Source organism: Egretta garzetta, unplaced genomic scaffold (genome assembly GCF_000687185.1).
Source record: "Egretta garzetta isolate BGI_Z169 unplaced genomic scaffold, ASM68718v1 scaffold220, whole genome shotgun sequence".
In the NCBI taxonomy this organism is placed as follows: Eukaryota; Metazoa; Chordata; class Aves; order Pelecaniformes; family Ardeidae; genus Egretta; species Egretta garzetta.
The window spans coordinates 702,059-716,791 of NW_009258414.1; the positions used below are offsets into that span (position 1 = coordinate 702,059).

At 34.7% G+C, this 14,733-nt stretch overlaps 1 protein-coding gene across 5 annotated transcripts in view; it reads left to right on the forward strand.

Moving 5' to 3' along the window:
- The first annotated feature begins 98 nt into the window (after positions 1 to 98).
- Positions 99 to 14,733, forward strand: part of PHF6 (PHD finger protein 6) — a 30,295-nt gene continuing 15,660 nt past the window's right edge. For 4 of the 5 annotated variants that reach the window (XM_035898646.1, XM_009643129.2, XM_009643137.2 and 1 more), the window contains exons 1-5: positions 3,491 to 3,657; positions 4,226 to 4,405; positions 4,614 to 4,715; positions 9,483 to 9,616; positions 9,923 to 9,966. In XM_035898646.1, coding sequence (XP_035754539.1) covers positions 4,268 to 4,405; positions 4,614 to 4,715; positions 9,483 to 9,616; positions 9,923 to 9,966 — 418 coding nt within the window. In that variant the 5' untranslated portion in view covers positions 3,491 to 3,657; positions 4,226 to 4,267. Of the gene's footprint in view, positions 684 to 3,490; positions 3,658 to 4,225; positions 4,406 to 4,613; positions 4,716 to 9,482; positions 9,617 to 9,922; positions 9,967 to 14,733 lie in introns of those variants that run through there. The other variant, XM_035898632.1, reaches the window with a different exon arrangement.

Sequence of the window (14,733 nt, forward strand, 5' to 3'; positions counted from 1 at the left end):
TCCTATCCTACTTTTTACAGTGGCTGTAGGATGCTGTGTGCTCGTAACTCTTGGCTAAAGATTTCCATGGGACTTGTGACTTTGGGTTCTCAACTACAGACACCTACGGGATACCTCCCTTCTTCCCAGCTTCACCCCTCCTTCTCCAGAATAATGCCCCCAATAACGGGTCATGGACCTTAGAAAGTAGAAAGCACTTGAAAGTTTCTTAAAAAGAGAATCTGGTATCTCTAGTGAGATCTCGAAAAATTGGACGTGAATATTTTCTGTAGCTTTCCCTGAGAGTCCAGCATGTTTAATGAAATTTTACAAAGCTTGTGTACTTTTCTTCTAGGTTTTCCTTTGGTGTCTGAAATGTTCTTCATGGACAAATATAAATCCTAATTTTTAAAAATACAATTTTATAATCACACAGGCTGTACAGCAAAGCAAACTTTACATGAGAAAGTATAGCATATAGGGCACTCTCCTTTGTTGGAAATAAAAGTGGGGCCTTAGCACCTACAAACAGGCAGCAGCTCTTGAAACATATTTGGTTGGTAAATAGAAATTAACACCCAGGTTACTTTCCGTTCTTCGGTGCTGAACAATGTCTGGTGCTCCGAGAGCGTCCTTTGCCTGAGAGTCATTGAACTTGCACTCTTTTACATTTGAAAATCTGCTGTCTAGAACTCAGTCAAACGGTATGCAAACCATGTGAGTTTGTAAAACATGCTGCTGTAAAGATAAAATAAAGGTGCTATTAGGGGAAGCACCATGTTGAATACCTTGGTGGACGTTAAGAAACATGAATGCAAATGAACCAAAATTTTTGAGTGGAGAATCACTGAATGAGTTTCTTTTGTGATTTTTAGGGTAGATGTAACTTCTAATTTTTTAGACCAAGCCTGTGGAAAACGTATGTGTGTAATAATCTATGTTTTGTAGTACACGTGTTCCATTTTGGTGGAGATAGTGCATAATCTCCTATTCAGTGATTCCGTAGCACATCACTTGCTGTGATCCAATCTATAAGACTTTCTCTGACAAAGCTGACAAGCACGATTTCTGTCGACAGTGTATTTAAACACCATTTTATAAGTCTTATTCGGTTGTTAGCTTTTTAAATGTGGAAAACAGAACTATGGAGATGTTTTTAACTTGCATTATTTTTCTTGTTCAGATGAAATGTAGCTTGATACTTGGCAAACTGGATTAGTTGCTTTTGGGTGATTTAACTCGAGAGATGAAAACAATTTTGAGTGTTTGCGTTCAGAATTCTGCGTCTGTGGTATAGCTGCATAACTTGGTTCGTCTTTTTTAGAAAATGGGTATTTTTGAACAGGCAGGATAAGAAAGAAGTGCATTTTGGCACAAAGAAAAGTGATCCCAGGGTAGTGTTTTCTCACATTGATGAGAAAGCAAACATAATTTAGGGAGAGGTCCACAGATTAAATGCTTCTGAAATATTTCTCATGCTCATCTTTTTTCTGCAGTCTTTAGAAATGTATAAAGTGTGTTAATGCCTAGCGATAGAGAAAACACAAACGCAAAGAATGCAGGATTGGAAAGAAAACTTGTAGATATCCTTGTAAAATGCTTTCAGAGTAATTTAATCTGATGGTGAAAAGAATGTGAGTTTCCTCTCTGGCGTACCCTGATGCTTTTTGGTCTGTTTACGTTTCGAGTAATTTTTCAAGCGTTAAATTATTTATAATTAAATAAATATTCCAAAACATAATATTTGCTTTTTATTTAACATCAACATCCATGCATCATCAAGTAAATATTGGCATTATTTTTAACCTCACTGTGAGCCTTAAAAAAAATCTAATAGTGCAAAAGTACTTCAAGAAGTTAGGTTATGTCAGGTTCTAGCATCGCTGTAATGACGTGCCTTCTGCCAGTGAGTGCACTGGAAGGCATAAAGCTGTGAGAAGATTCTTTATAATCTTGTTTCTTGGAAAGTTACTATTATAAATTAGAGATGGTGAGAGCCACTTAATAAATTTTTATGTGTTCTATAAATTATTTGCATTTTCTAAAATATTAATTTGCTTGTTAAATTGAAGGATAGCTATTTTTTATTGTAGTAATTCTTATTCTTGTAAGTCAGTAGAACTTGCACAAGCGTTCAAGGAAACCCCTGATCTTCCTTTTAAGAACTGCTATCGTTGCTGTCAATATAGTGATAATATAATCTGAATATAAAACTAAACAGGTAGGCCCAAATTAATGTGTGTATATCAAATTACTTATACCAAAGCAGAACTTACTGCATTTTAAATTATTTTAATATTATTATTTCTAACCCAGCACTGTGTGATTTATATTGAGCTGTTGAATGTGACCTGAAAGCAAGAAATCTTTGTGATATTATTTCCTACTTGTCTTTTGTAGGTCTTTTTCTTGCTCCCAAATATTTTTTTAAAGTTTAAAAAATTATTAAAAAAAAAAATAAATTTGAAAAAATCTGTGTATCCTTCAGAAACCATTTTCCTTTAGAAACCATTCCTTCTTTCTACTCAGAAGGGATTACAGAATGGTCTTGTTTTGGTTTTTCTTTGGAAGAATACAGTATAGTAATTCTTTTGTGTTTAACACTTAAGGACTCTCTATTGCCACTGCAAAAGGGTGTGACTAGTTTATCCAGATTGGCACATTTTTTGTGCAAATCAGCAAGATCTGAAATCTATGCATTCTTCTTATGAGTATGCGTCACCGGCTAGTAAACTGTTTTCCAGTTGTAAAAGAAAGCAAATGAAGCTGTTGGTAAAGCAAAGGCAACAGGACAGACACCTTTTGATGCAGGAGTTTTGTAGTAAACATTGCAAGGCAAACAGTTAACACTCAGTCTGGGGAAATCTGTGGGAACAGAAGAGTGAGACTCGAAAAGGATTGTCTTTTAGCAGTAGTATATGCCGACAGAAACAGAATGGCATTCCTCTGCTTTTGATGAGAAACATAGTGAGTGATGCAAGTATTATGAGAGGCTGACAGCGCTGAGAAGCGGGCAGGTTTGCCTATGCAAATTTCAAAAAACAGTCGTGCATTTTCGCGCAGATCACCATTGTAGCGCAGTCCAGATGTATTGCAACTCTGCCATCCATATGGCTGGATTTTATATTTTTTTCCCCGACAGAAATATCAAAGTATGGTGGCTTTTCTTGTTTAGATGTGTCTAATGTAGACAAAGGCTGAGGAGCATGCTTTTATTGCAGTTGTGGGCAATTCTGACGGTAAGGCTCAAATCTCCAAAGTAAAAAGCTGTAAGTGAGTTTATTTGAAGAGGACAGTATTCTCTTTCTTGAGAGATGTAGAAACAAACGAACGCAAACTACGTAATGGGGGGCCAAGCAGCACGGACACTTGCTAGGCATTTTCACTTTTGAACTTGCAGCATCCGCGTGACGAGGGGAGTGGGACCTCGATGGTGTACTTGGAAGTGTGTTGCTGGTAACACGTGAAAAGTTTGTGATTCATGTTGTGTTATAATTTTCTTTTCTTAGATGAGAATAGCATCTCTCATGCATTTACTGAAAACTAGTGTGCTACTGCTAAATTAACTGCAGGTCTTGAAAAGGTTTCCACTGCAGCGCGTTAGTCATAGATCCTTCTAAAATTTTGTTCCTGGTGCTTTTTGACTAGCCACAGCGTATCTGCGAAATACCTAAAATGGTAACGTTTTATCTTCTCATCTCTACCCTTATCTAAGGGTAGATTACTCCTCTGCTGTGCTACTTTGTGAGCTTTTACACTCAAAACCTGTTCTGGATGCGACGCTGGACTCTTGCGTTTTCTCTTTGCTTCTGTTTTTGAAGAAGTTCAGTAGCATGAATTTTATTGCAGAGGTAGTGCATTTCCTACAAATTCTTTTGTTGTAATAAATAACTATAGGAATGGGATGAAAGAGTTGCAGTAACTTTTTCCTCTAATGATTGCTGTACTTGCTGTATTTTCCGTTTATTTTTCTTACCCTGTAAGTTTTATATTAGTATCCAAAGTTTAATATAAATGTTCAGACTTTTTCTCCTGAAGAACTAATTCTGCTTGCTGATACAATTTCATAAAAAGTAGGCAAAATACTGCCTCTGTTGAGTGCGTGTTTATTTGGATATATTGTAGTAGTCTAAAGAAAAGGGTAAAAAGGGACAGATCTTTTTCAAGCAACCAGTATTTATAAAACTGTAAGTTAAATTGCCTTTTGTTGATGTTAACATGCTGATTGCACCTTTTTTTTCTGTAGCATTGAGAGGATTGAAGTGGCATTCTAAGGTCATTTAAAATCATGACAAGCTCAGTTGGACAGAAAAAAGTCTCTTCAAGACAAAGGAAGTGTGGGTTTTGTAGATCTAATAAAGATAATGAATGTGGACAATTATTGATGTCAGAAAACCAGAAGGTGGCAGCACATCACAAATGTATGGTAAGTAACTCACAGGAAAAAGGGGAGGAATGAAATGTAGTGAGCTAGTAACAGACTATGAACAAATGAAAAATTCAACCAGCTGTGGCGTTGGCACAAATGATTAATCGCTGTCATTTGAAATTTTTGTGGATTTCATATATATAAATGTTCTGTATCGCTTACACCTTTAAAACTTAAAAAATAAGTTTTGTTTTTATAATTTTAGCTGTTCTCATCTGCACTGGTATCTTCACACACTGATAATGAAAGTCTTGGTGGATTCTCTATTGAAGATATTCAGAAAGAAATAAAGAGAGGCACTAAACTGGTAAGTTTCTATTTTTGGCTCTTGAAAATGGAAGACAGTATTTTTTTTAACCTTCTATAAGGTTCAGTGTATTGTATATATGTTTGTGGGTTGTTTTTTTAAAGTGCTACCTTTGTGTGAGCTATAAGGTAGTGGACAACTTATAGAAGATGATGTTGAAGTAAAATTGGTCTCATTTACAAAAAGAAAACCTCAGTAGATATGGTTATACTTATATTGAAATGAAATTCAAATGTCAGTTAACCAACCCTTGAAGTGTTTTTAGGAGGGGATAAAAAGTAGTTTTTTCATTTCAGTCAAGTTCTGTTCTCATGCAAACACGTTGTTTTAGGAATTGTAGCTTAATCATGGAATTATTAAAAACTAAATCCAGAATTATTATTTCTACAGTCACTTTTTTCCTCATTGCCAAATGTAGATGGTTGTAGCAGATAGGAATTTTTTCCAAGCAAATTTGAAAACGCATTTACAGAATATACTAATTTTTTCTTTTTGATGGGCTGCATATAAACAGTAGCATTTCCTAAATTTATGTTCATAATCCAGTAATTTTTATTTAATATTTTCTGTTAGATTTCAGAAAGAAACCCACATTCTAGGGACCTGGCGAGGGTATTATTGTGCCTTTACCAGTATTTGGTTTTGCTGCCAAAATCTGGTTTTAACTACCAAAGGTACTTTTATTGCTTCCTTTTATATTGATTTAAGAGATGATTGTGTGAATATAGATGTCTTACAAGCTATGTGGGTACAATAGTGATTAAAGCTCTACCAAATTCATGAGAATTGAGCAACAATGACTTTTTTTAATTCTCAAGCTTTTTTTTAAAAAAAAAATTATTTTTTTATTCAGAACTATTTGTTTTCCATTTGGGAAAATGGGTTAGGCTTCGTTAAAATATTTTTACCAAATGATCAATTTACCCCTCACATTAAAAATTTTCAGCTTAGTTATTTAAAGCACTCTTACATATTTACCAGTGCTTGGACTACTAAGAGTAGTCTGAAGTATTATTGTAGAACTACAATTATTTAATAATAATCTACTTCCAGTGTTTCATTTGAATCTTTTGCAACACAGGGAACTTTATTTGCTTTAATTAGCTGAAGCATAAAGAAGTAACTATTCACAAGTCATTCATTCTATGATTCTGTGATTCATGTTGTGATTGGGAATTTCCAAACAGGGTGGTAAGTGGAACTACAGATCATAAAGAAACTTTTTGATTCTTGGGTCAAATGCTTTTTGAAGATTATTTCTTTTTATGTCATTGGTGGCTTCTGTCTTTCTGCTTCTGAATCTCTTAATGTTCCTTCAGTGGTGCAGCAGCTGGATATATTCTTGGAGCTCGCTAGCTGTACGTATCAGGCCCTTTATTCAGCTTTCTGCAGAAAACCTGGATCTGGTTAACCTCGTAGATTTATAGTCCTGAGATGTTTCCTGTTTGGAGAGAATTTACAAGATAATTTTAGATCTTAGGTGCCTTATCTCTGTCTGTAGCTGTCAGAAAACTACAGCTCTGAATCACTTTCTGGAGGAATCTGTCTTTCTCCATTGACTTGTATAGGAAGCTTAAAGCTAAATGTTTATAGTTAGCCCAAATACCCCCACCTAAGGTCTGCTTTCTGTTCTAGCTTTTTCTTTTATGTGGGAACACGTTGAGCAAAAATATCTCAGTGTGGTGCACTGGGTTAAGTAATTATATTGATAGCTTGGACTAAATTTGTCTGCTGACAGATTGTATGTAGTTGCCCTCCTTCAGGAGGTGCTGCTGCTGACCAGGTATGCACTGAAAATCGAGGCCTGTTCATCACTGAGGCGATAACGACTGAAATGTAGAGCCTTTCGGGTGGTAATATATTTCTGTCTGAGAAAAGTTTGTAGCTTCAAACCTTAATAGACCCATCATAAAAACCTGTGAAGTCTAAACATTTGGGAGTACAAGGCATTGATATAATTATTATTTCTGTTAGCTGTGCATGGGAGGATTTTTTTTTTAAAGAGCTTACCTATTTTGCAGCTTGTCAAACCTCACATATACCTGACATAACTTGAGAATTAATTAATCACTGTTGACAGTGACCATTTGGACAGCAGGACTTGTGCCAATAGAATAAATATTTTATTACTGTCAGGAAACATAGGCTGATAGGTCAATATAAAAATTCCCATGGTCTGTTTTGTTCATACAGATACATCACGGTGTTCATAAAAAGAAGGTTTTCTTTTAGTCATTCCTGGCTTTAAAAATCCTGAAGTACTGACTAAAATTGATTGAATGAATATAGTTTCAACCTAGGCTTTTATAAAGAGCTTTGATCAGCCATTATTGTGTATTAAACCGTAACATATAACAAATCCATGAGATAAAATACCCATACAAATTAGATAACAACTAGGGAACACTATATAACTATACCATTTCAGAGCTTGCGGAGGAGTACATGGAGATGATCCAAGGCTTTGACATTCAGTTCAGTTAACTTTGTTAAAATTGAAAAACAGGATGGTGATACATAACTTTGGAGATATATTTATTTGGTATATTTGAGACTAACAAGAACTTGACTGAGCTAGCGTGGTGGGCAGAAAGTGTATTCCACAAGGATACATGTAAGGAGTACCCTACGTTACACACTTACGGTTATGGATTTGAAATTATTCTTTTGGGGGTGTGGTCAATGTGCAGGATACAAACAAAAAGCTGTGATTGTCTTGTGTGGGAGGTTTAATGGGAAATTCTGAGATTTTTGGGCAATATTAGTAGAAAAGAACATAGAGAAAAATATTGTTATAATATCAATTACTTCCTAACAGAGTATGAGAACAATTTAGAAGCGTGATGCTTGGTGTACCTTAAACAGTGACAAGTCCAATATGAGAAGAATAAGTTATTGGGAAAGAAGAGTAAAGCAACAGGCTCCCATTTAACCTTTTCTGCAGTATAAGTATAAAGAGCAAAATTTAGTGTAATTGAAATAAATTCATTGTACTTAATAAATATTTCATTAAATTCAGTGTTTTGGAAATGACTTAAGGAAATAACTGCATAGAAAAAAGAGGTAAAGTTAGCTGCTGAAGCTAAGGTAAATATGCAATGTCATCTGCAAACTTGCTGAGGGTGCACTCTATCTCACTGTCCAAGTCATTGATGAAGATGTTGAACAGCACCGGTCCTAGTACGGACCCCTGAGGGACACCACTTGTCACCGGTCTCCATCCGGACATTGTGCCGTTGACCACTACCCTCTGGACACGACCATCCAGCCAGTTCCTTATCCACCGAACAGTCCACCCATCATTTTATTTACTCACCAACCAAATATTTTATTACTGTCAGGAAACATAGGCTGATAGGTCAATATAAAAATTCCCATGGTCTGTTTTGTTCATACAGATACATCACGGTGTTCATAAAAAGAAGGTTTTCTTTTAGTCATTCCTGGCTTTAAAAATCCTGAAGTACTGACTAAAATTGATTGAATGAATATAGTTTCAACCTAGGCTTTTATAAAGAGCTTTGATCAGCCATTATTGTGTATTAAACCGTAACATATAACAAATCCATGAGATAAAATACCCATACAAATTAGATAACAACTAGGGAACACTATATAACTATACCATTTCAGAGCTTGCGGAGGAGTACATGGAGATGATCCAAGGCTTTGACATTCAGTTCAGTTAACTTTGTTAAAATTGAAAAACAGGATGGTGATACATAACTTTGGAGATATATTTATTTGGTATATTTGAGACTAACAAGAACTTGACTGAGCTAGCGTGGTGGGCAGAAAGTGTATTCCACAAGGATACATGTAAGGAGTACCCTACGTTACACACTTACGGTTATGGATTTGAAATTATTCTTTTGGGGGTGTGGTCAATGTGCAGGATACAAACAAAAAGCTGTGATTGTCTTGTGTGGGAGGTTTAATGGGAAATTCTGAGATTTTTGGGCAATATTAGTAGAAAAGAACATAGAGAAAAATATTGTTATAATATCAATTACTTCCTAACAGAGTATGAGAACAATTTAGAAGCGTGATGCTTGGTGTACCTTAAACAATGACAAGTCCAATATGAGAAGAATAAGTTATTGGGAAAGAAGAGTAAAGCAACAGGCTCCCATTTAACCTTTTCTGCAGTATAAGTATAAAGAGCAAAATTTAGTGTAATTGAAATAAATTCATTGTACTTAATAAATATTTCATTAAATTCAGTGTTTTGGAAATGACTTAAGGAAATAACTGCATAGAAAAAAGAGGTAAAGTTAGCTGCTGAAGCTAAGGTAAATATGCAAATCATCAGTATTTCTGACTCTGCAAGATTCATTGCCAAATGGGTGTCTTTTTTTTTTTTTTCCTCTTCTGCCTTCATAATGTAGTTCAGAGTTAAACAGGTACAATTTATGATTTTAACTTTTCTGAAATGGTTGGTACAAACAGACTATCCTTAGGAGCGGATATTTAGGTGAATAACTGTGTCACTTTCAACAAACACATGATATTCCGCAAAAGCAAACGACTTATTTTCATCATCGAATTGAAATCTATGTATGATGGTTATTGTATTGTTGCATAATTGCAACAAATTTCTCCTTGATTTTAAAATAAATGATGAAAAATACCTGAGAGCAGGAAGAGTAATGCCAAGCACGTAATCCCATTTATTTTGTCACCAGGAGTGGTAACTATATTATTTTAAAACTCAGCAATACTAAGTCAACAGTAACATGAATTGTGCTTTTTTTTTTTTCTTTACAGATGTGCTCTTTATGCCATTGTCCTGGAGCAACCATTGGCTGTGATGTGAAAACATGTCACAAGACATATCACTACTACTGTGCTTTGCATGATAAAGCTCAGATAAGAGAGAAACCCTCACAAGGCATTTACATGTAACTATTATTTATTTGCTACGTTTATTTTTGTATTTCTATTTCACATTGTTTAATAAAAAACAACAAAGCAAAACAAAAAAACCACTTTTGGAATCTAAACAAAACTGTTTGAAAAAAAATCTAATTGATGATTGTGGCATTCAAAACAGTGATGTGCTAGAAAAGCATATTTTCACTGCAAGTTTTGTATATCAGTGAGTCTTACAAGTGGGAGAAAAATGTACTGGCATTTAAATTTAAAAGATGAGTAAATAATCTGTGAATCGTGACTGACTTGACAGTTTTCAACTACTTTGTTTATAGGATTTTATGTCGAAAACACAAGAAAACTACGCATAACTCTGAAGGTAAAATTATTCAATATAAATTTTTCCCATTGTAGAAAGATACTTTGGTTAAATTTAATTTTTTTTGGAGAATATAAATGTTTTCAGTAAAAATTAGAACTACATTTTTTTTGAGAAACAATGAGTTTGGAAGCCCATCTGATTTCTGTATTTTCTCTAAAAATTATTGGTTGAGGTGGAGAAAAGCCCGAACCATAAATTTTAGGATGTTTAAAAGATTTGATGTTCTGTCAAAACAAAGTTTGGGTAGAAGTAATGCATTCCCTTCTGGGAAGAAAGCTGGCTTATATTTGTAGTTAAATATTCACAATGTTAACATCTAAAATATTTTGTCAGGTAACAGCTGATTTTTGCTATTGCTAATGTTCCTAAATATTCACTATCTTTTTGAGCTATTAAATAGAGTTTAGCTCTTCACATAAGGAGGACCCAATAGTAAATGAGAAGGTTTGTGATCAGATCACTTATAGATATATTTCTGAGCAATTCTGATAAACAAAAAAAGCTGTATGGATACATTCATAAAAGCTGTGCATCTTTGCAGAGGAGAGTAGTGAAATGCACGAGGGGTGATATGCCACAAACATAGATAAATTGTGTGGTCTGTTAAAATTCCAAACTAGTTGTGCTATTGTGTGTTTATGCAGGTGTTTTTCCTTTTTTCTACTGTATAAATCACTTCATTCTCTTTCTACCAAATGTGTTTTTAAGGTAATTTACTACTTTTTATGATATGGGTAGTAGATATATTAATGGTAAGGTTTGGATGTTACTTCAGTGTTCAGGAAAATATTGAAGGCAGTAGAAAATCCCATGCAAAATCTTTTTTTTTTTTTTGTCTATTTAAATATTTATTGTCATGTGCTTCGTATAAAACACACTCTGATTTTCTGATTTTGCTATTACTAGATTTAAAGAAGAAAAGCAGTATAAATGTTATATTAATTCTCCAAGGAGACAGGGCCATGTTATCCTGCAGTTTGGCACTTTGTTTCTTCATTTTGTTTTGGTGGTTTGTGTGTTTTGGTTTTTTTTTTTTTGCTTGTTAGCAGATATAGAATATGAAAGACATTTGAGTTCAGGGAGAGATTAATCTATTTAACTGATATTTAAACTCAATCTTTTATACTTATTCACAAATGGCTCAGTGTTTGACATCTATTGAAAAATGCCTCCAATTCTGCATAGAGCCCAGTGCCAATGGATGACTTTTTCTGCTTGGAATTCCTTGCAGGATTTGAATTTGTGCTTTTCTTTAAGAGTTTTCGGAAACCATTATCTCCAGTTCTACTATGTCATTGTCTAACAGCAATGGCTTTTAAATTTTATAGGGGTATATTTGTCTGAGAAGACATGGGAAAAATTACTAAAGAGGCATAGTGGCTTTTTTCTTAAATGTTGATGATGGCAGTTTATTAAAACATTAAACTAGACTCATCCAAACAAACTCTTAGATTGAGGGTATGAGAAAGAGGAATAAACAACAACATTTAGAAAAAACTGAGGCCACAGTAGTATCTCATTTAGCATTTAACTTTGCACTCATTTTTTTGTTTAAAATACTTAGTTCTGTTATGCTTTACACTTCTACAAATATGTGTAGCTGTACTTCATATTTTTGTTTTCTGGTTTTTTTGTTTAATATTTGACTGAAATTTTACCCAGTGCTCTTTCCCAAAGAATATGTTCGCTTTTTAGTCCATACAGTTTAGGGAACTATACACATAGAATATTATTGCTTAAAGTTATAGATTTTACAATGCCAGAAGCTGGGGCTCTTTTGTTGTAGACCTCCTTTAAATCAAAGAAAGTAAAAATACATACTGCATCTCTCTTACAGAAATGACTTACAGCAGTGTATAGCAGTGGTATTTTGGTACATTGAAAACTAATTACCTTTAGAAGACAGAAATATACACGGTGGTTTTCAGAGTTTAAGAAGGGATTTTGGAGGGTTTATTTCTTAATATTTAAACACTGAAGCTTGCTCAGTGAAATGATAACTGGAAGATGTTGGATGGTGAGATTAAGCTTTGTGTATGTATTCTATTGGTTTATTTCTTGAAGAAAATGTGAATATCAAAATGGAATTTAAATATGAAAGAATGGTCGTGTGTGAAACCAGAAAAGACTTGCAGAGAAGAGTGAATAGACTAGCTAGGGATACTAGATGCTAACATAGTGGCTTTTTTTTCTCTTGTTTTAGTTTAATTTTCATGAATCCTTGCTCTCAGCAGTGTTTTCATAACAGAATAGTTAAAGCTTGTATGTGGTTACGTCACTCAATGTAAGTGCACAGAGGCACTGAAATTATCAGTCCTTTTTAACGGGAACTTACTGCTCCTGGTCTGGGATGCCATTTGTTTCTTTTTTTTCTTCCGTCAGTGTAGAACATCTGGGGTTTTATCCTTTGTTCTCTGTATCCAGATTTAATTGTTGCCATCCAAATATTTTTGGTTTTTATTACATCACTTCTGTTAGTGGATGTCGGAAGAGTTTTTAGGTGTGTGTGGTTCAGAACAGTTTATTTTCTGTAGGCAATACTGCTGCATAATTGAGAGATTTTTCCTTCCCTTCCCTAGAAAACAGTGCTTTTGGGAGCACACTTGTTCAAGTCTGAGATCTGGGTAATGTACCTTTTGTTAGAAGTTCTAGTTTAAAAATAGTACCTATTAACCATTTAATAACAGTTAAAGAAAATTTCTTGAGGCTCTGTGGAAATGTGGTTGAAGGACCTATGTTGGAATTAAAGTTACACAGTTAAAACCTAATAAAAAGGACCTCTTACATGTTGTTTATTGCTGTCGTGAAGTTCAAGTAGAGTGAGAATTCATCAGACTAAGTATCTCCCTACTCATCAAGACAAAATTAATGTGCAATGGGCGTTCATTTTCCTTTAATTGACAGGAATTGCTGAACTACCTTCTGTTTTCTTTGAATATAGAAATACGAAACATGGCAGCAAAGTATTGTGCTCTTAAATTCATTATCTGTTTCAGCAGATTGTTGGGTTTGTCTAATTTATCTGTACAGCCTAGCTTCAGGTGACATAGAATAGGAGAACTGTATTTCTCCTGTATTTCCTTTGTGTATATATATTTCAGAGCAATTCTTCTGTGCTGTGTTCTCTCTAATTGGAAAAAGGACAGTAAAAGTGAGGTACCGTCACACTTTGTACTAGGCTGTGGGGTCAACAGATTTGAAGACACCTGCTCAGAGGAGCAGAGCCAGCTACTGAAAGCTTCATGTCCAGATTTTTGTCTTGCTGGCTACAAATCTAACAAAATAATCTGACCTGAACTTCAAGTAATAGTTTAATTCCTGATTTAGACAAGCCAACTAAGTTTGAATAGGTTATAGGAATTGGTGCCAGGCTTTCAGACTATCACTGCTAACTATTGAATTACTGTACAGTTTGGTAGAATAGCATTTATTCTTTTTGAAGAATAGAGTATTGTTGTACTAAGGTTTTGGAACTGTTTGTTGGAATTTATTCCAATGTACTGGAAATAATTGTTGAAAAATTTAAAATCTGGTATCTTTCAGTTCCCTGCAGGTGGCTGCCCTCGCCCCTGTGTTGCATTTAAAACAAATTCAGCTGATCAGGTATAGTTTAATATAAACTAAGATAAGAATGTAATTTCATTCTTCTTTTACGTGATAGTAAAACAAAGAATAATGAAGACAGCCGTGTGACTATCTATTGTTAATGTTTAAAACAGATGCTTGGGAACTGTGGGGTCAGAAAATAAAGTGTCCGTGATTCCTATTGTAGCTGTACTCAAAGCCTCAGGGAATTATGTTTCCACAATGGAAATAAGGACATTCCCTGTCTCAGCATCCTTTTCATCTTATTCTAAAGATCAAATGTTAAATCTGTGCTTCTCGTACTGCTCAGTAAGTTGAGTCAGGATAACATTTCTCTGTGAGACCTATTTAGAGATGCTGCAATCTATATCAAGCCAAGTACTTTTTCAAAGCACTGTGTAAGCCAGAGGCTGTCGGGAAAAACATCCAAAACTTTTTGGCTTTATGGTTAGGAAACATCCTGATTCATCTTTGGATTCTTTAATCAGTGTTTGTTTATAGCTGCATTTTCTGGAACACTTTTCACAGCATAAGGTTGCCTAACATTGTGTGCATTAATGCACTCAAGTATAAAAGTTTCCGTAACATTGCAGTTCGCTGTCGTTTCAGTTCTGCTGGTTACAGATTCTTCCCAGGCTCTGCTAACTCAGCCTTCTTGTTGTCTGTCTTACGGAGAGTGCTGCTGTGAATGTGGCATCAAATGCATATGTAGTGTTACGACAAAAACAGTTGGTATAGGCAGTAAGTTGGCAATCTCCTGTGCAGCCCATTATAGACTAATGAGGTATTTTGCAGAAGCATTGCAGTGGTATTTTCTTATAGAAAAATGCACAGCTAATGGAAACAGAAAGAATGTAAAAGTAATGTGGTGAATGGTTTGTCCTATCTGAGGAGCCATCCAGTGATGTTTATATTATCATTGTCCTTCCTATCTAGGCAAGACGTTATACAAATAGAAACTTGGTCAGCTAAATCATACTTAAAAGGTTTATCATAGTAGTTGCTGTAAGCTTTCTGATTATGCAGATAAGGGTATCCTCTGTCTTTGGTCTTTGCCAATGATTGTTTGCTTGAAAAAGCATTTAGATCGTATGGTTACGAAGGACTATTTTATTCATTTTCTATGTTAAATGTACTTAAATAAATAATCTCAACTACTTCATAACATAGATGCTATTC